This window comes from Meriones unguiculatus, chromosome 14 (genome assembly GCF_030254825.1).
Source record: "Meriones unguiculatus strain TT.TT164.6M chromosome 14, Bangor_MerUng_6.1, whole genome shotgun sequence".
Classification (NCBI taxonomy): domain Eukaryota; kingdom Metazoa; phylum Chordata; class Mammalia; order Rodentia; family Muridae; genus Meriones; species Meriones unguiculatus.
The window spans coordinates 83,097,084-83,118,156 of NC_083361.1; the positions used below are offsets into that span (position 1 = coordinate 83,097,084).

The 21,073-nt window shown below is 38.6% G+C and overlaps 1 protein-coding gene across 1 annotated transcript in view; it reads left to right on the forward strand.

The window, feature by feature from the left end:
- The window catches only part of Rsf1 (remodeling and spacing factor 1), a 122,015-nt gene that overhangs the window by 56,053 nt on the left and 44,889 nt on the right, over positions 1-21,073 (forward strand). The window contains exons 4-5 of the mRNA XM_021634798.2: positions 816-1,021; positions 14,133-14,287. Coding sequence (XP_021490473.1) covers positions 816-1,021; positions 14,133-14,287 — 361 coding nt within the window. The remainder of the gene's footprint in view (positions 1-815; positions 1,022-14,132; positions 14,288-21,073) is intronic.

Sequence of the window (21,073 nt, forward strand, 5' to 3'; positions counted from 1 at the left end):
CAAGCTGCGACACGTGTGCCCCGAAGCAGATTTAAAAAAAAAGTAAAAATGTAATTTAAGACATTTTTAAGTTAGGAGGACATTGTATTAAGTGTAGTAAGCCAGGCTCAGGAAGAAATTATACCATGTTCTTATTTTAATGCAGAACTTTAAAGAGTCAGGTGGTGTTTAACCCTGGTCAGTGGACTGTCAACAAGATTGGGCAGATTTGGGGTAAACTTACAAAGTTTCAAGTACTTGGATGATATATGTAAGGTTGATTTATATAGTTGAAAATTGTTAGTAGATTTTAAGTGTTCTCATCATAGAGTGTGCTTTAGTTAATCATTCTACATTGTTTGTATATTAAACAAGTGTTTATGATTTTTATTTGTCAATTATATTAATAGTTTTAAAAATAAGTGAAAATTTAAATATTTTGTACAATATACGATGGTTTGTATATTGAATCATGAGTGTATCGGATTTTTATTTGCCAATTATATTAATAGTTTTTAAAAGTGAAAATTTAAATACAGTATTACACAATGGTAGTTTTAGTGCACAAAACTCATAGTTTAGCAATATAATATGATTTGTGTGTGTTTGTGTTAAAATTCTGCATTGGTGTAAACTTAAAATGTTACCTTCAAGGTCACCTTTTAGAGTTGGTTGCTTTAGGCAGATTTTGCACAATAAATTGGTAGAGTAGGGGCAAAGCAAATTGAACAGTGGGGTTTCTCAGCTCTGCCCTGAGTCAGTCTTCAAAGTGTATCGTTTTTATTTTGAAGAAATGTTTGCACAGTATTTTAAGCCACAGCATAACTGTTTTTCAGTATCTCTGTGAGTGTCAGTTTGATGACAATCTTAAATTCAAGAATATAATTAATGAGGAAGATGCTGATACTATGCGTCTCCAGCCAATTGGGCGAGACAAAGATGGCCTCATGTACTGGTACCAGTTGGATCAAGACCACAACGTCAGAATGTACATAGAAGAACAAGATGATCAAGATGGCTCTTCTTGGAAATGCATTGTCAGGTACCTTTATTGGGATCTCTTTACATACTGCTTTCTTTGATCTCTTCTCTACTGGAATGTGCTCTGGAAGGCCAGGTTGGTCTTTTTCTTAATGGGAACTGATACATTTTCTAAGGCTAGTATTCAGCAGTGTCCATAGTAGATACTTAATATTACCAAAGAAAGTTAAATAGCATTTCAGTCCATTTGAGGGCATATGCTTTGTGTGTTCAATTTATGGTGGTATGGATATTATTGTATAAGCTACATGTGTGGAAGAAAATATTCTTAGACATAAATATATTAAAGCACTGTATACGTCTTTTTCTCCTAACTTTTCTATTTGATCTGTTCATCCATACAGTTTTTTCTTGGAGTTCTGAAGAACATTGTGCTTTTTTGTTGCAGTCCTTTAAAAAAAGTTTTTTGTTTATTTTATTTTATTATTATTATTTTTTAATTTCTCATTTGTACTGATAGTCAAACACCTTGAAATTAGTTTGGTTTTTTGTTTTCGTTTGTTTTTTTAATAGGTGAATGATACTGGCCCTCTGCAGAGAATTTTTGTGTTTTTAATTTTCTGTCTTGTAATTTCATTATTTATAAAAATCTCATAAATAACCACATTATATAATAATTTTTGAAATATTAGTGGTATAATAAAAATGGGGAAAACTCACCTAACTCCTGGTTATAAATAGCTGCTTTGACATGAACTCTTACTTGAGTTTTGCTCTATTTTTATTTTTAACATATTTTTACTCATGATTACTAATCCATTCGTAACATTGATTTGATTAGTAAAGCTCAACTTTCATTTTCCAATAATAATAATAATAATAATAATGAGCTGAATGACTTCATGGGCATTATTATCAGGTATAGCTGCCTGCTTCTCTTTTGACGGTGGTGGTGATGGTGGGTTTTGTTTTGGTTTGGTTGGGTTTTTTTTTTTGTTGTTGTTGTTGTTGTTGTTTTGTTTTTTGTGACAGGTTGCTCAGGAGCTGGCTTTGTAGTCCAGGCTGGCCTCAAACTAATAGAGATCTGCCTCCCTCTTGATTTCAGACTGCAGGTATTAAAAGTATATGCTACCACTGCCTGGCATGGTTCTTTTTTTACTAAGTTTCTAAACAAAGGTAAGCAAGTGTACTCCTGAAATAAAATTCATTATTCCTCTTTGTAAATGCAGATACTTAGAAGGTCCTCTTCATGATGTTTTACTGCCAAGGATTCTCTTCCCCCTTAGTGGCCTTGAATACTTCCAAAAAAATGTTTTCTTCTGTTTTGTAAATCATGAAACAATAACAGAGAAATAATCATGTTTGCTATTGCTAATGTTTGTACTCTTAAAACAGTTTTTCATGGCACACCATTAAGTATGTCCACCTTGTGAGGTTTGTTTTTGCTAGTAGTGTATTTCAATCCGGGTTTATTATTTTTTTTAACCACCTACAGAAACATTAGTTCTTATCTCTTAAGATTTCTTTTCCTGTTTTTCATTTAATTTTTGCATGTCTCTGTATGGGTATGCATGTGTGTTGTGAGCAACTGTACATACATGTGAATTGGCTGGAGGCTGACATTGAGAATCTTCCTCAACTGCCCTCTACCTGTTCATTGAGGTCAGGTCTCAGTTGAGGTTAGAGCTCTCCAATATGGCCATTATGGCCAACCACACATCCCTTGCTTTAGGGATCCCCAGTGCAGAGACATTGAGTGCAGGATTTCAGGTGGGCTGCCATGCCCACTGCAACTTAACATGGACTGTGGCGCTAAGAACTCTGGTCCTGATATTTCCCTGGCAAGCAGTGTACCCACTGAGCCATCTTCCCCGGCCTATGTTGAGATAACACCTCCTTATAAGCTGTTAGGAGAAATATGTGAAAGATTATGCTAGAGCCATATTGCATGCTCAGTAAACATTTGCTCTTCTCTTCCCACTTTTTTTTAAAGAGCATGTCATGTTAAAAACATTAACTTGTTTTGTTATTGTTGCGTGTGTGTGTGTGTGTGTGTGTGTGTGTGTGTGTGTGTGTGTGTGTGTGTGTCTCACATGCTGGGACCACAGCGACTATGTGGAAGTCAGAGGACAGCTTTGGGGAGTTGGTTCTCTTCACTTTTATGTAGATTCTAGGGATTGAACTCAGGTCCTCAGGTTTGTGCACAGAGCCATATCAGAGTCCTGCCTCCTTCTTTTTAGTTTTGCTCTTTATAAGTTTCTAACTCTAAACATTGAAACTTTTAATCTTTGTTAAAGATGTATTTATCAACAGACAGTTAAAATTCCTGTAGTGCTTCTTGCCCCTTTTCAGCCATGACTGGCTTTATTTCTGGGTGTATCTGGCTTCAGAAAACCAGAAGAAGCGGCTAGGGGTGTATTAGTTCATAGAGTGCTTCCTTGGAGTTCTGTTACATAAATGAACCTAGGGGCCCATTTCTGTAACCCTGGATAGAAGTGGGAGGATCAGAAATTCAAGGTTGGCTGGGGCAGCCACCCAGGTCTACCAAGCAAGTCCAGGACAGCCAAGAGTATACAGAGAAACCCTGTCTTGAAAAACAAAGCAAAAAAGAAAGGGAGGGAAGGTGAGATTGAAAGGGCACGAGGGAGGGGGCTACAGCTGAGATACAAAGTGAATTAACTGTAATTAATAAAAAATTATAAAAATTAATTAATTAATTCAAGGTTGTCCTTGGCTGCACAGTGAGTTTAAAGCCAGCCTAGGCTACATGAGACCTTGTCTCATAAAGATGAAAATCAAACAGAACCAAAACATCAAAGCCCAAAACTAAACCAAGAATCCCCCTTTTCACATAGATTAATATCTATTTCTGATAAACATTAAACTTGAAATGATGTGTCTGAGCCACAGTTCAGAAGTCCGTGCTCATAAAAAATGCCAGAACTGTTTTCTCATGCTAACAATAGGGATTTGTTTAGCGAAGTGGTAGTAGGCGGTTTTTAGTCTTTTATGAGTTGTTATTATTATTTGATGGTGGTTGTTTTTAGAGACCGGGTCTTACTATGTATTCTTCGGTAGCCTTCAGTTCACAGAGATTGTCTGCCTGTGCCTCCTGATTGATGAGATTGAAAAGGGATGTACCACCAGGCCCTGCTTGTGTTACACTTAATCTTTATGCTCAGCTCTGACCACATAAATGTAGAAATGTTAGAACCATTCAGAAACATTGAGTTTTAGTGACTGTTTACCAACCCAGCATTAACTAGGTGGTGGACATGTGCTCCTTTACTGCAGTAGTCAGTTTATGTCTCCTACAGACTTGTACCGAAGCCATCATGCTGAGAGGGATGAGGCTGGCGAGTGGCTTAGCTAGCATCCCTGCCTGGATCCGGGCCCCTTACGAAGCCCCAGGCATTGTATGGACTAGTCCTGGTTGTAAAGACTGTATATTTTCTGGATGACATTACCTTTTTTTGTATTTTTAATTGGGAGTGTTTATGCGTAGTATAATTGAGATGCTTATTGCATGGCATTTTTGATAGCTTCTAACTTAATAGCTCCCTGGCGTGAGTTCTGGTAAATGTGGTGAGCTGTCTTGTCCACTCTTTCATTTTTGAAACATGAAAAGTGTATTTTGGCTTCCTCAAGAATATGCTCCTCTGCCACATCTGACAGCACATGCCGATCTTTGTGCTTTGAAGCCTGTTGTATATAGTGAGGGCAAGGACACCCAGGGCTATGTAGAGAATCTCTCTCTCAAGACAAATGAAAGAAATTACTTGGTCTAGCGATACGGTTAATTAGTAAAGTGCTTGCCTAACATATGGGAGGCCTTGGATTTAATACCCAGCATATTCTTCTTGAAAAATAGTAATACTGGACTGAAAGAGGAGCAATAGTTTAGTGAAGGATACTTTTATAGCGTGTGTGAAACATTCAGTTTAGCCACCACTAACAACATATACTTATCTCATAATGTGTATAATTAACATATATTTGGTACACAAAATAATGTGCGGTAAAATCTCACTTGATCCTGATGAGGTCGTACCTGGAATATAGTTATGTTCTGATCCTAAACTTGAAAAATATTTGATACAATAAAGCTCCTTATGGAAGGAACACTAATTGAATAGGAATAGTGTTGATACAGAATAATTGAAGGAGGTGTCTGTCTTTAAACATGTAAAGAGTTAATTTGGGGAAGATCTGTGATGTGATTAAAAGGGCAGAGATAGGCATCATACAGAACTGAGTTCCAAAGAAACAAGAGCATTTGCTTTCATATTGCAGAGATGCTTTTCCAGCTGAGAGATGCTGTCAAGGTGTTTCTTATTGAACCTGGCTGTGTATGTAAAATGAGTTCTAAAAATGGCATTAATCTTAGAAACTCAGGAAAAGCAAGTGATGCAAGGAGAATTTTGGCTTTTTGTTTTCTAGGCCACACTTAATATTTTTTTCTTGCTAAAAAACATTTTTTACTAAGGAAATGAAATGCAAGTTTCATTTATTTGAAACAGGCTTTAAAGCAATACTTTGTTGTTGTTTGAATAACATTCTTATTCTTAGTGGTCAGCCACTGTTTTAGAACATGTTTTTGTACCATCTTGAGCAGATTCTTATATAAGAATATTATATAGTCTTTAGAATTCTGATTTTTAAAACTAGTAATAAGTGAGCCTTGTTAATGATGGTTAAGTTTAGAGACATAAATGGACATTACCAATTCAAAACAGTGCAGTATTTTTCTGAAACTGAAAATCCACCATAAGCAATTGTTTTGTGTATATTTCAGCTGCTGACAATAGAACATCAATGTATTACCGTAGTTTTACAACTTCTGTTAGGCTGGACATGACTGAATGGCGAGAGACAGTACTTGGTACTCTGTGGGCCGGGAGGCTTGGAGTCTCTAGAGCAAACTATCTAGCTAGAGGAGCCATTGCAGTGAGCTTTGGGTTCAATCGATAGACCCTGCCTCAATATATAAAGTGCAGATCAGTCAATGAATATGCACGATGTCAACCTCTGTCTTAAACTTGCATGCACCCGTGCTCAATGTGTGCCTGCAGTTGTGAACATGCAAAGACATGCATGCATACCAATACCCACATTAAAAAAATAAAACAAAAATGTACTGTTGTGGGGTTGGAGTGATGACTCAGAGTTTAAGAATACTGGCTGCTCTACCAACAGGTCCTGAGTTCAATTCCCAGCAACCACATGGTTGTCCACAACCATCTATAATGAGATCTGGTTCCCTCTTCTGGTGAGCGGGTCTACATGCAGACAGAACATTGCATACAAAATAAATAAATAAATAAATAAACAAACAAACAAATAAATAAATCTTTTTAAGAAATGTGCTGCTGTATACACGGTGACTATTTCTGCTTATTGCAGAATTAATACAGTTAATGTTCATATGTGTACATATTCTGCATTGGAAGTAATGTCATTTACTTCCAAGAATTCAGGTAAAAGTTGTGAAATTTTATTGAAGTAATATTTTCCCGTATAAAGTGGCAGTTTTATGTGGTTTAACTAAGTATTAGTAACAAAATTCAAAAGCAAAACTGTGTAAGCCCCAGTTTTGCTTGTTTTGCTTGTTTCCATTTCTGTCAAACCAGAAGAGTGTCTGTTACAGTTATTTCATCACTTGTTTAGGCCTCAAGAAAGGAGGATAAAATGCATTTTTACAACTGATCAAATAATATGTAATATATAATACTGTTTACCATAGTATAATTTCTTATGAAAGAAAAATAACTATAAAATATAGTGACAAGTTAATATTAGGTCATCCGTGATAATGGAAGTTTAGCACACAGATCTTAAGTAGGCAAGACTCAGTCAGGTACTTCTTTAGAATCAAAGGGATGCTATTGAAAGTGTTCAGATTCTTATCCTAGTAAGGAAAAATAAACATTTGGTGTAGATAGCTGAATGTAATCTCATAAAGATACTTATATACGGCTAATACTAACATGACCAGATGCCCAGCATTGAGAGAACTCTCAGTGAGAACTGCAGTTAGCTATGTCTTTATCTTCATAGACATTTTCTAAGTTAATTATCTGTAACAGATACAGGTATGACCACTAAAATGAGCAGGTGAATATTACTCTGAATACCAGATAGTAACAAGTATATGAACTAGCTGGAACTTACATCTTGCCTATTAAAAATAAAAATACTGCAACCACTTTGGTAATGTCTGCAAGTGTTAATAAACTATTGTAACATCTATTTCATTCCTTTGTATCTATGTTAAAACAAAAAAGGCTTGCTTGTAGCAGCAGTTTTATCTTTATTCTTCCCTTTGCTTTTGCATTTTGAAACAGTATCATTCTGTAGCCCAAGCTACCCTGGAACACACTATGCAGTTCGGGCCTAGCCTGAGTTACAGCAGGCCTCTTGTGACTGCTGCCATGCTTGGTAGAGCTTTATTCTTCCTAGCTGTACCCATGCAGTGCATTACTACTAAGCAGCAAAGAGGAATGATTTCATATGAGTTTGTCCTCGAAATCCTTATTTGTGGAAGAAACCAAAAAGCACACACCATTTGATTACATTTGTTTTAAGTTTGGGTATTAACAAGACTAATCAACTATGGTTATAATAACCAAAACTCTGATGGCAGTCAGGTGTGATTCTATACACTTTCAATGTCAGTCCTCAGGAAACTGAGGCCAAAGGATTTTGAGTTTAGGCCAGCTGGGACTACCTAGAGTTCTGGGCCAGTTTGGGTTACTTAATGAAATCCTGTCTCAAAACAAAAACACCATATTTCTTTTTGCTTTGGTGGGAGAAAGAGATGCAGAAAGAGACATGGTTGTAGAAAGATAAATTATTCTTTCTATAATAATTAGTGAAGGAAATGATTACAACAGCAGTTTTCTTTAACCAGCTAGTTCCCCAGTGACTGACACAGAGAGACTATGCATTATATTAAGCTGTAAGCAATATGCTGGGCAAATTCTGAGCTATTGCAGCCCCTAGTACCTTTAACACTTTAACACCCAAGTAAAAGCCAGTCACTTGCCAATCCGATGACTCCTGGATAGCTTCAGCTTTATCAGTCTGTCCTTCGAGCACGTGCTCATCACCATCTTGCCTAATGGTGACTCCTTTCTCCAGCTTCTCTCCCCAGGCTCCCTTCTCCTTTTCTCTCTTGAATCCAAGCCCAGGAACCTAAAACTCTGCCTACTTCTTCACTGCCCAGTCACAGGCTAATGCATTTTTATTTAGCCAATCGGGCATAATTGGGGAACAATTTCTTATCATCATGTGATTACAGGGGTTAATTCCACATTCATAACAATGCCTGTGGCAGGATGGTAACTGGATCTTAAGGCACTGAAGTCAGCGTTTGAAAACATAGTTGAACCTTCCTCCAACACATGGGGAGTATTTTTGTGATGCGAGTGGTATGGTGATAATGACGGTTTATCTGTGTTAGTGTTTGGAGATAGGTCCTTGTCTTTCATCTGGTTTCCCTGGCTCGTGTTCTGAGTGCTTGGTCCCCAGTGAGATCCTATTTTTGGAAAATGAAGGAATCTTTAAGAGATGGAGAGCCTAGCCTGAGGAAGTGAGTCAGTAGGCATGGCCCCCGAGGTTTGCTAGCTCTTTATCTACTCCCATCTGTTCTTTGCTTCCTGACTGCCCTTGCTCTTACCAGTATCCCTTCCCAGTCATGATGGGATGTATCCATTCCGACTAAAGCCAGAGTAACCCTTTTTTGTGAATTTTTTGTTACTTTTTGTCAGATACTTGTTTACTGCAACAAGAAAAATCACTAATACAGTAAGTGTCCTTGTCAGAGCCGCTGAACTGAATGCTAAATGGGTTCATTTTAACTCATGGTGGAAAATCTTCTAATCCCAACATTTCTGAGGCTGAGGTACCAGACTCATTGAATTTAAGGCCAGCCCGCTCTTCCTAGAAGACACCATTTCAATACAATTTTACAAGAAAGCAAAAACATGTTAATTTCACTGTGTAGAAGTTGTGCCTCTAAATATATTTTTAAATTGATTGTAGTTTTGATAGTCATTTACAAAAATTTTAATTCTGAGTAGTGAATACAATTTTCATGTATCTCTGTGTATAGATTTCTGTCAGGACTTTTCGTAATTATGTATATGTGTGTTATTATCCGTGTGTGAGTGTAGGTGTGCAGAGTCCAGAAGAGGGCATTTGATCCCTGAAAGTACAATTAGTTGGTTGTGAGCTGCCTGATAAAGCGAGACTGGGAAGTGAGCTCTCGTGTTCTGCAAGGGCAGTCAGGACACTGGCTGTGTTATTAATAACATGATGACTAAGAATGTGGCCCCAGTCAGGCACAGTGACCTGTAATCCCGGTACTCAGGGAGGCAGAGGCAGGTGGATCTCTGTGAGTTCGAGGCCAGCCTGGTCTACAAAGGAAGTCCAGGACAGTGAAGGCTACACAGAGAAACCCTGTGTCTAAAAACCAAAATGAATGAATGAATGAATAAATAAAAAGAAGGTGGTGGGCCCTAGTTGAGTGTACGCTGGAGTACACCTGTAATTTCAGATCTCATGGAGGCAGATACAGATGGATCTCCATGAGTTCAAGGCTACCCTGGTCTACAAAGCAAGTGTAGGAGGTGACAGAGAGAAACCCTGTTCTGAAAAACCCCCCAAAAAAAAGATGGGTCCTGAGCAAGGTGTGGTGGTGTCTGCCTTACAATTCTAGTAACTTGGAAGGTAGCAAACACACATACATAATAAATAAATTAAAAAACTTTTAAATGCAGTTAAATTTGTATATGATATACATACACAGAGACAGTATATATTCTCTCTGACTAGTTCAAATTTAGTATATTTAATGTTTTAGCACAATTAGCTCAAACTAGGAAATACCTATGTATAGATTTCTGTTTTTATACTCTAATGTGTCTGCATTAGACTGGTTTTTCAAAGCATTACTCAGGTTTAAAGCATCTTAGGGAGTTTTTCTTAATTTAAAAAAAAATTACTTTGGTATTTAGAGAAGCATAAGCACATTAAATGGATCCTTTCAGTGAATAACTTCTTCAATATGCTTCACAGCACCCATCATGACTCCAGAAAATAGCCCCTGGGTAGAGACACAGAATTGTATAATAAGAAAAGCAGTAACTTTACACGCTCACATATTCTTGGCCAGTAGGAAATAAGATTGTAGTGAGAAATCATTTACAAATAGGTGGCTTCACTTCTTTCTGTAAATCGATATCATTCTCCATAAGAATCTGAAATTGTATTAGACAGTTAAATTCTACACTCTTGATGGGTGGTGGTGGAACAGACCTTTCATCGAGCACTGTGGAGACAGGCAGGCAGATCTTATAGTTCAAGGCCTGGTTTACAGAACAAAAGTTAATTCTTTACTGTTTAAGTTCATATTACATGTATAAATATGTGTTTTCACACTTGATAAATAGTTGTCATTTTTAACATTTAATTGATTTCTACTAGTGACAATTTTCTTTCTTTCTCTGGGAGACCAATTTGATATACTAACAACAGATTGATCTTTTATTTCTTGTATGTGTATAAAATCTAAAATGGAGGTGTCCACATACGGCAGGATTGGGCGGGTGGCCTAGGGCTGTGGCAGTGCTGGGCAGGAGCCCGGAAATTTTTCCTGGTATTAGCTAGGTGGCCTGAAGATGGGCCTTCGAGTATCCCTGTGGATGTCGTGGTTTAGAGGTCCACAGTACAGCCTTGCCGGTCTCCTGGCTCTCACTGCTGAGCTGCTGTTCAGATACACTGCATGGATGCTGCCACCATCTTAGATATTTATAAGTGGACATAAGCCATATAATATAGGATAAACATACTAAAATCTGTAGTCCTAAAGAAGCCAAAAAACAAGGAGGACCCCAGGGAAGATGCTTAATCCTCATTCAGAAGGGCAAACAGGACAGACATCAGAAGAAGGAGAAGACAAGGAGCAGGACAGGAGCCTTCCACAGGGGACCTCTGAAAGACTGTACCCACCTGGGTATCGAAGAAGATACTGAGACTCATAGCCAAACTTTGGGTAGAGTTCTGGAAACCTTATGGAAGAAGAGGGAGATAGAAAGACCTGGAGGGGACAGGAGCTTCATAAGGAGACCCAACAGAGCCAAAAAACCTGGGCATAGGGGTGCTGCAGGGACCAATACTCCAGCCAAGGACCATGCATGAAGGGGACCTCGACCTGCTCAGAGGAAGCCCATAGGCTGCTCAGTTTCCAAGTGGTTTCCCTAGTAATGGAAACAGGGACCGTCTCTGAGATGAACTCAGTGGCCGGCTCTTTGATCACCTCCCCCTGGGGGTGTACAGCCCTACCAGGCCACAGAGGAAGATGATGCAGCCAGTCCTGATGACATCTGATAAGCTACGGTCAGAATGAAGAAGAGGAGGACCTCCCCTGTCAGGGTACTAGGGAAAGGCCATAGGAGGAGAAGGGGGAGAAAAGGGAGGGTGTGGGTGGGTGGGACTATGAGGAGACGAGGGAGGGGGCTACAGTGGGGATACAAAGTGAATAAATTGTAATAAATAAATAAATTAAATCTAAAATGGAAAATAATCTAGAATCTAAAGCTTGTTTTAACAGTATGGTGTGTCGAGGGGAAAATTCCAACTTTGGCTTCATGGGATCGGTGCTGTCAAAAGCCGTACACATTCAACATAACAGTGTATTCAGCATCCCAAGGAAGGGACGCACACCCTGCTAGTCCCCTTTAGAGTCTAGCAAGTGATATCCACAAAGTAAAACACGGCATTTGTGCAATTCACACGTACCAGTGGCAACTTCATGTACTACTCCACAAGGCTAAGATCTACTTGCCTTACTTGGTATTTTTAACTTTATGCTTTGGGATCTACAGTTATTGTTGAATCAGTAAGTCCAACAGACATTGTGTGAGCAACAATGATCTAAGAAAGAAGAAATATTTATGTTCGTCTTTGGCACAGAAGGTTGTTAGAGAAACTGGACATTGGTATACAACATGCTTCTAAAAGCTGGTGTTGGAATGACAGTATGTCTAATGGTACAAGGATGAACTGTCAAAGCTCTGTGCTGATAAATGATGAAGAGAAGTTAGTCAAATGAAAAACGATGCATAAAGCTAAAAATGAAGGTCTTGCTGTGTATTTGATGCTGATTATAGAAGCATAAGGAAAGACCAAGAATTAATGCCTGAAAATTTGAATTGATTGAAGATCTGATCATAAGGAATCGGCATTCTTGGTGAACTTGTCCATGTCTTGTTGATGATAATTACACCAGGCAAGCCTACCTCCTAGCTAAAGCAGCACATGCATAGAGTATAAAATAGCAGTGGTGGGCCAGAGTTGCTGTGAGTTCATTTTTACCAGTCTGCTCTTACACTAACAAAAGGGCAAAGGTCACTAAACACATCTTTTCTTGTTTATTTTAAAACTATTTTTCTTAATAGAACTTTACGTTCATATTGCAAATCTGGACCATTTCTTGCCACTCAGTCAAGTGCTTGTAAAGCAAGCACTGACAAGCGCTTGAGTAGCCATCTCACCAGCACTTGGGAGACTTTTTTGTTTTTTTTTTTTTGGTCTTTTGTCATGAGACATAACAAAGAAAAGAATTGCTTTATTTCATGATTTTGGAGGTAGCTGCAGTCCATCTTGGTCAGTTATCCTGTTTGGGGCTGTGGTGAGGGCACCATGGTGGAGTGAGACTGTGGGCAGCTGTCTTCCTCGTTCAGGACAGTGTGCAGAAGAAAGAGATGCAGGAAGTACAAGATGCATAACCCTCAAATACACACTCAGTGACCCGCTAACTTGAAATAAGCTCTACCTGTTCCTTATTACCCCCAAAATGCCATTGTAGTATTATTTTAAGAAATTAACCCAGCCTATCAGCTGTTAGTCAGGCCCCAGTACTTGTATCTGCGGGAATATTTAAATAGCAGTCCAGCAGAATATCTTCTTACTGCCAAGGGACACATTTCTAGATCTCTCAATTGCTTAAAGTTTTCTTTTCACCTTAAAGATAGAAAGCCCAGCCATATGTGACAGCACATGTGAGGATACTAAGGATGATTGAGAGATTGAGATCAACCTGAGCTATACAGTAAGACCCTGATTCAAAAATATATTTAAACTGAAACTGTACAATAGCTTTTTGCCTCTTTTGGTTGTGAGCCTAGCCTTTAATGGCTGAGCCATGCCTCCAGCCCTACAATAGCCTGTTAACCATAGAACAGCACCACAGGTAGAGACTGAAAACCTGCCATGGGTTGCTATTAAACAGCTGATACCAGCATTCTGGAGTTCTTCCTCTGCCCAGTTTTTCTGAGAACATTTTAGTAGTGAAGATACTCCAAGTACTTAATATGTGACTAAGTATAAGAAAGTAGTTACTTACTGGTAGTATATAAACTCAGACAAGAATAATGTTGATTCCTGAGGGCTATAGATTGTCCGTTTACATGGTTGGTGGAGATAGTAATAACTTTGCTTCCTGACAGTACAATGTACACTGTATTTAATACAGTAAGTTATTGGAAATGTTGCGTGAGGTTATCTACAGATCGTATCTATAGGTATACATGAGTAGAGTCTGGGGAAATGGCTGAGTGGGGAAATGCTTCCTACCCAAGTGTGAGGCCTGGAGTTCTGATTGCCAGCATCCATGTAGAAGCGGCCACCATGACAGGTGTCTGTAACCCCAGCATTGGTATAGCGTGGGGGAAAGAGTAGAAACAGGTGGATTCTTGGACTTTTATAAATAATAATAATAATAATGTGGAAAGTGATTAAGAAAGACACGAGAAATACCATATACAGAAATTCGAATTGTTAAAAAAATCATAAGCAAGGTTTACACTGATCTCCTTAAAGATATAGAATACTTAAAAAATGATCACCCTTTCACTTGTTTAATGTAATACCTACCTTTGTTTCCATCTATGGAGTAAAAAGAATAAAATTTCTGTTTGACGAACAGTAACTTTTAATGTGTGTTCTTAAATACTTAGTTTTAGAATCTGGGGTTTGTTAGGACTGCTTCTAGGCGTTTGACGTTTTTCACTGTCTCTTCCCTCCTGTTTAAATTTCTAGTAGGTGCTACTCACAAAGTTCACTAGACTCAGAAAGATTTTTTATGCTGTCTTATTTTTTCCCTTGTTTAGAAATCGAAACGAATTGGCTGAGACTCTTGCACTCCTGAAAGCACAAATTGATCCTGTACTATTGAAACACTCTAGCCAACAGGAAGACTCTTCCCGGGAAAGCCCCACCCTAGAGGATGAGGAGACTAAAAAAGAGGAAGAAACACCTAAACAAGGTTTTTTGTGTGTTTTCTTTTGCTTTGTTTTGTAATCTCTTCTATGTTCTACTCCTCCACCTACCTATATAATCCTGAATTTTTATCTCAACTTGAAAATTTAAGAGCCTTCCTATAAAAGACTTTTTCAAAAGAAAGAAAAAGAGGCAAAAAAAAAAAAGTTTGCTCTTTCTGAAATTTAAAAACTATAAATGAAGTATGTTCAGATTATTAACAGTGTCTTACTCTTTTGAGAATCTTATCAGGTATAGTGACACTCACCTATATGCTCAACACTTGGGAGCTCGAGGCAGGATATGCTGAGTTCTAGGCCACCTGAAGCAAACCAAAGCCCTAAGAGAATGCTAAGATGTTGTTGAACTTACTGGTTGGGGTTGGTAAGATAATATCACAGATTTGACAATTCTAAACATTTTTAAATTGATAGGTCTGTGGCATTCTGTACATTTTACATTATCCTTCCCACTAAATGTCCCATTTTCTCCAACTGCAGCCTAGGAATCTGCTTTCTCTCTTTATGAATTTGATTACTAGGAACCTCATATCAGAAGGATCAAAACATACTTTCCCTTATTTGACTTAATATACTGTTTTCAAGTGTCCATATGTATATTATGATGGTTTCCTTCCTCTTTGAGAATGAATAATAGGCCAGATGGTGGTGGCAAATGACTTTAATCCCAGCACTCAGGAGGCAGAGACAGTGGACCTCTTGAGTTCTGGGTTCAAGGCCAGCCTGCTCTACAGAGCAAGTTCCAAGGCAGCTAAGGCTACACAGAGGAACCCTGTCTCTGAAACAACAACAAAGAGTGCAGACTAGTCTATGGTGTAGGTACCACATTGTGTCTGCCTGTTTATGCATCAGTGGCCGTTTGAGTTACTTTCTCCTTAAGGCTGTTTTGAATGACCTTACTGAGAACATACTAATATAGATACTTGGAGTTCACACTTTGTTATACCAAAAGTGAAATTGCTAGGTCTTAGGAGCCTTACCATACTCTTTGTGGTGTGTTTTGTTTTACTTTTTGAGACGGGGGTCTCACTATGTACTTCTAGTCTTGAACTTGCTATGAAGATCAGGCTGGCCTTGAACTCAAAGAGATCTGCCTATCTCTGTCTCCCAGGTGTTTGGAATAAAGGTTGTGCCACCATGCCTGGTGTTTTTTCTGTTGATAATTCATCCTAATGAACGTGAAATGCTATCATTTTAGGTATTAGTCTCTGATGACTAATGGTGTTTGTGTAAGCATCTTTAGAGATGCTTATTGATCTCTTGTATATCTTTGAAAAGATATTTATGGAGATGCCTTTGCTATTTTATGTTCCTCATGTGTATGGGATGGTGTCTCTGTGTGTGTGAGAGAGAGTATGTGAGATAGAGAAAGAGAGTGAGTGTGAGATGAGAGAGGTGGGAGGGACAGTTAAGTGTCACAGTGTTGCTCATACTGGTCTTGGGCTCCTAGGGTCAGGTAATCCTCCTCCCTCTTGGTAGAGTTGCTGGGATTATGTTTCCATGCCTGGAATGCCTGTTTTTTTAAACTGGAGTGGGTTGTTCACCTTTGCTGCACCAACGTCTATAACAATTGAAATTATTAAACCTATTTTCATTGAGTTAACTAATTTTCTACCTCAGCAGATGAAATCTCTTTTCTGAAGGAAAAAAATGTTAGCACCAACTTGTCAATAGGAAATCAACTAAGTCTAGTGTACATTTACGGTGCTGGTGCATGGCTGTGCACCTGGGTGTGGAGGGCACAGTCAGCCACAGCTTTTCCCTTGTTTTCGGGAGAAAGTGGGTTACACTGAGCTTCCCTGATTAGGCTATGCCAGCTGGCCAACGAACCTTAGGGATTCTCCTCCCCAGCACTTAGATTACAAACATAAACTGCTGTATCTGCTTTTTTTTTTTTTTAATTAATGTATGTTTTGAAGAGCAAACTTGGGTTTGCATGTAAATACTTTATTTTGTGTTTTATACCATGTTCTTCCTTTACCTTGATACTTTGATGAAACTATCAATAATTCATATATAGGAAGCGTTGCTTGAAAACTAATAATTAAGCCTCTTTATACTGAAATGATATTTCTACATTAGACATTTTCTTCGGTTCAATCCTAAATATTATGCTCTTTTGACCATTGTTCATATGGTTTCAAATACTGGTGGTAGTTTTTCTTATAAGCTACCTTTTCGTATATAACAAATGTTTAGGCTACTATGTTAAAGTATAATAATTTTAAAGTACACCCTTGGGTTCTAGAGGGGTTTTGCTTTTTTCCCTTTTTTGCTTTTATTGGTTCTCTCAGTAGCATTCTCTAGGGATTAGTTCTGGCATAAAACCTAATTCGTTTTGTTCATTTGGTTGTTCAGTTTGGTTATTTGTTCATTCTATTTGCTTTTTTCTACATACAATGAGAAAATAAGAAAGGCCCAGGTGTGTTGGCTCACACCTTTACTCTCAACACTCAGGGAAGCAGAGGCAGGTGGATCGCTGTGGTTTTGAGGCCAGCCTGGTCTACAAAGTGAATCCAGGATAGTCAGATCTGTTATATAGAGAAACCCTGTCTTAAAAAACAAAACAAAACAAAACAAAATCAAAAAGGCTGAACGTGGGTGGACCACCCTTACTCACAGCCTCTGGGAGGCAGAAGCAGGTGGATCTTGGTGAGTTTGAGGCCAGAAAGGACGACATATTGAGACCCTTTCTTAAAAAATAAAAAGATAAAAAAATAGATTAAATTAAATAAAGAGGTTGTAAAAATGGTTAAGAGAGTTAAGAGCACTGATTGCTCCTCTGCATACAGTAGCTCACAACCTACTATAACTCCAGTTCCAGGATATCTTCTTCCTCTGAGAGGACCAGGTATGCACAGATAATCTATGTAGACAAAGCATCCTTACACATAAAAAATAAATTAAAAAGTAAAAACCATACAGAATATGAAAGGAAACAAAAATGAAGTTTTTGTTTGTTTGGATGGTTTTCCCCTCATCTGTGAAGTCCAGGTTGGCCTCAAACTCAGATCCACCTGCCTCCCAAGTGCTGGGCTTAAAGGTGTGTGTTGCTGGCACCACTGCCCAGATGCAACATAGAAATATAAGAAATACAAATAGAAATAGTAAAATGAACTTTTTTATTCACCTGTTGCGGTTGATAGAACACTTAAACAATATCCTGTCATAAGCTGTGTGAATATAGTGTGTACCTTTTTTCCTTTACGACTGTTTGTGAATGGTTGACTGACTCCATAAAAAGTAAAACCATGGATGAGGCAAGCTTACTAGACAGAATTACCTCAGTTCTTCCAGATCAGGGAGTAAGGCAAAGACTGTTCTAAGTAGTTTTTGGACGACTGGGTATTCTAGCTGAAACTGTGCGTGTGTGTATCTGTCCAGAGGTCAGTGTTGTTTCTTTTCTTAATTTTTGAAATACAGTCTCTCATTGAACCTGGAGCCTTCTGATTCAGCTGTAATGGTTGACAAGCAAGCACCAGTGACCCTCTTGTCTCTGCCTTTCCAGCTGTGGGTTAGAGGACAGTGCCCAGGTTTCCCATGGCTGCTGGAGATCAAGCTCCAGATCTCATGTTTGAATACTTGAGCAACTGAGTGATCTCTCTCCTGTGGACACTGCACTTTTGTGTAACTTAAGAGGTAGCTCAGCCTTCAAACCCTCTTGGCTGTTGTCTCATTTGTGGTGACCACCATCTGTCCCATGGAGAGACTAAAGAAAGTAGTTGGTTATGTCTTCACTCTTGGATGTCAGCAAACATTGCTGCTGGTGGACTTGGCAAGTGAACAGTCTTCAGCAGTGTGTGACGTAGTCACAGTTATAAGGCAGAACATGACAGAATGTTTAAGTGTAGTTACAGTTTGGAAATTAGGCAAGAATGAAGTGATGGTAGATCATCAACTGGAGAGAATATTGAAGTCATTCTTTTAACTCAAATAGATTTTTAATCAGCTAGTCAAATGGCCATCCTTTAGACTTAACCTCAGGAAAAAGATTCTTTCATTTTGGTTTAGTGAGAACTAAGGTGAAGCACATTACTGCAAATGTGTGCCCAAGTATGTAATGACAGAAAATGGCTTTGAGACTTTACCAGCCACTGAATACTTAGGTAATCAGAATTCCATTTGACAAGCTCTAAATTTTCTTAAGAGTGCCGTCCGTAAGCTCCCAGCCAGCCTTGCCCGCCGCTTCAGCTGTCTACTACTATTGCCTCTGTATTCAGATTTCTCAGGACTTTGATTTTCCCCTTCTGCCTTGTCCTGTCCTTGGCTTTGTCTTGCAGGTCTCTCCCTCAGGTGCGGCCTCCTGAATAATCTAAATAAACTTCCTGAATACTCTAAAATAAACCCTTTTGATCCCTTCCTCAGTTTGTCTAGACTACTTGATATTTTATGCCACTTTTATTAGAGCCTTTCACAGCAGTTGGGTATAGCTGTCAAATGGTTGAGTTTTATTTCCAAACAATGGTTCGTATTCAAGTCAGTGTTCTTATAGAGAGATAAATTATTCTTTCTATATTAATTCAGAAAATTATTACAACAGCCGTTTTCTTTAACCAGCTAGTTCCCCAGTGACTGACACAGAGAGACTATGCTTTATATTAAGCTGTTGTAAGCACTATGCTGGGCAGATTCTGAGCTATTGCAGTCCTAGTACCTTTAACACTCACATAAAAGCCAGTCACTTGCCAATCTGATGACTCCAGGGCCCCTTTAGCTCCATCAGTCTGTCCAGACAGACACGTGCTCATCACCATCTTGCCTGATGGTGACTCCTTTCTCCCGTTTCCTCTCCCTTGCTACCTCTTCTGCTTTCTCCTTTCTGCTCTCCTCTCTCAAACCCAAGCTCAGGAACCTAAAACTCTGCCTACCTCCTTACTGCCCAGACATTGGATTCAGCATCTTTATTTAGCCAATCTGAAATAATTGGAGAACATAGCTTATCACCACATGGCTATGGGGGATAATTCAAATCATAACAGTGCCTGTGGCAGGGTGGTAACCGTATCTCAAGGCACTGAAATTAGCATTTGAAAACACAGTTTAACCTTCCTCGAACATTTTTTGGACCTGTTAAGGTTCTTAAGAGTTCAGTAAATACGTTTAGGTATATACTTGTAGGTATACACTTGTCCCAGGGTTAACAAACATTTAATGCTTGTTTTACCCGTGACATACTGTTTTCCAATTTAGAAGGAACAGAAAATGAAAAAGTAATGTCTGTGGAAGCTTGAGGTTGAGATCAGCTCAGCTAACCTAAGTGTTGCTTCACTCCTGCTAATCGGAAAGTACTTACTAAATTTTATGTCATATACGTCTGCCCAAATGTAAGCAGAGGAAGAAATGTACAAAGTGAACCTGTCTGCTTGCGGTTTTCAGCCCTGATTGAGTCTAGAAATACCTGTAATTTATACAGTATTTTGTTTAAAAGTCCTAAGATAAACTCACTTTTCAAAGGTGTACAGTCCATAGCTTTTTTTGTATATTCATAATATAGGAAACCATAACCATTATCTAATTCTAGAAGGCTTCCATCAAATATCAACAAAATCACAATTGTTTGGTAGCTGTTCACTGTCTCTCCTTTTCGCCCCCGGAACTGGTGATGTATCTTTTCTGTAGGACATTTCATGTAAATGAAATGAGTATTATAGTACAACCTTGTGTTTGAGTTCTTTGACATAACATGTTTCCAACTTTTACACAAGTATGCTTTATCAGTATGTCCTTTAGAAGGATGTCCCTTGTGTATGTGTAGTACATTTTGTTTATCCCTTTACTATTTGGACATAAGAGTTATTTGTACTTTATAACTCTGAATAATGCTATAAGCATTCACGTATATCTTTTGTGGGAATATGTGATTTTTGCATGTTGGCTGGTGCTAAGGACCAAAACAAGGACTTCAGGAACACATTCTAGGCATATACTGTACTCCTGAGTTATAGCCCAGTATGATTTTTTTTCTTCTTGATTTTTTATTTTGTTTGTTTGTTGGTTTGTTTGTTTGTTTTGGAGGGTAGTACTGGGAGTAAAACACATCGCCTCTTGCATGTTGGCTGAGCATTCTACCATTGGGTTGACCTTGAACTTAATATCTTCTGGCTTCAGCTTTTCAAGTAGTGTTTACAAGCCTGCCCCAGCTCTCTGTTACTGGAAATTGAACCTGGAGACTCACATATGCTGCGCCAGAACTACGCTACCAAACTACATCTTCAGCCCTTATTTTTACTTTTTATTTCTTTATAAAGTTTTGCTCAGTTATCCAGGCTAGCCTTGAGCTTGCAGTCCTTCTGCCTCATCCTTCCAAATAGCTAGTATTTTTGTAGGCTTGCCCCACTACACCTGACTTTAGACTAACATTTTCAAAATAGAAATGAGGTAGCCAACTAATGATTGAATTGTAAGACCTTAACTTAGGAGTAAGTCTACATAATACATGAGGGTAGCATAGACGTCTAGGCCAGGCAAGCCAGATCTGGCCTGCCACCTGTTATAATTAATTAATACATTTGTAAAGTTTTGAAACTAGGCAGAATGGTTACATTGATAATGCCAGCACTTGGAGAGTTGAGATAGGGGGTTTGTTCTGACTAGCTTGTACTACATAGAGTATTCCAGGCCATCCTAGATTACATGGTGAGATTATCTCAAAACAGAACAAAACAATGTATTTGTTGTTTGAGCCTAGGTCTCAGAACATTGCACAGGCTGGTTCTAAACTCCTTTCCTCAGCATACCAAGTAGCAAAGACCACAAAGAGACCACTACCCCCA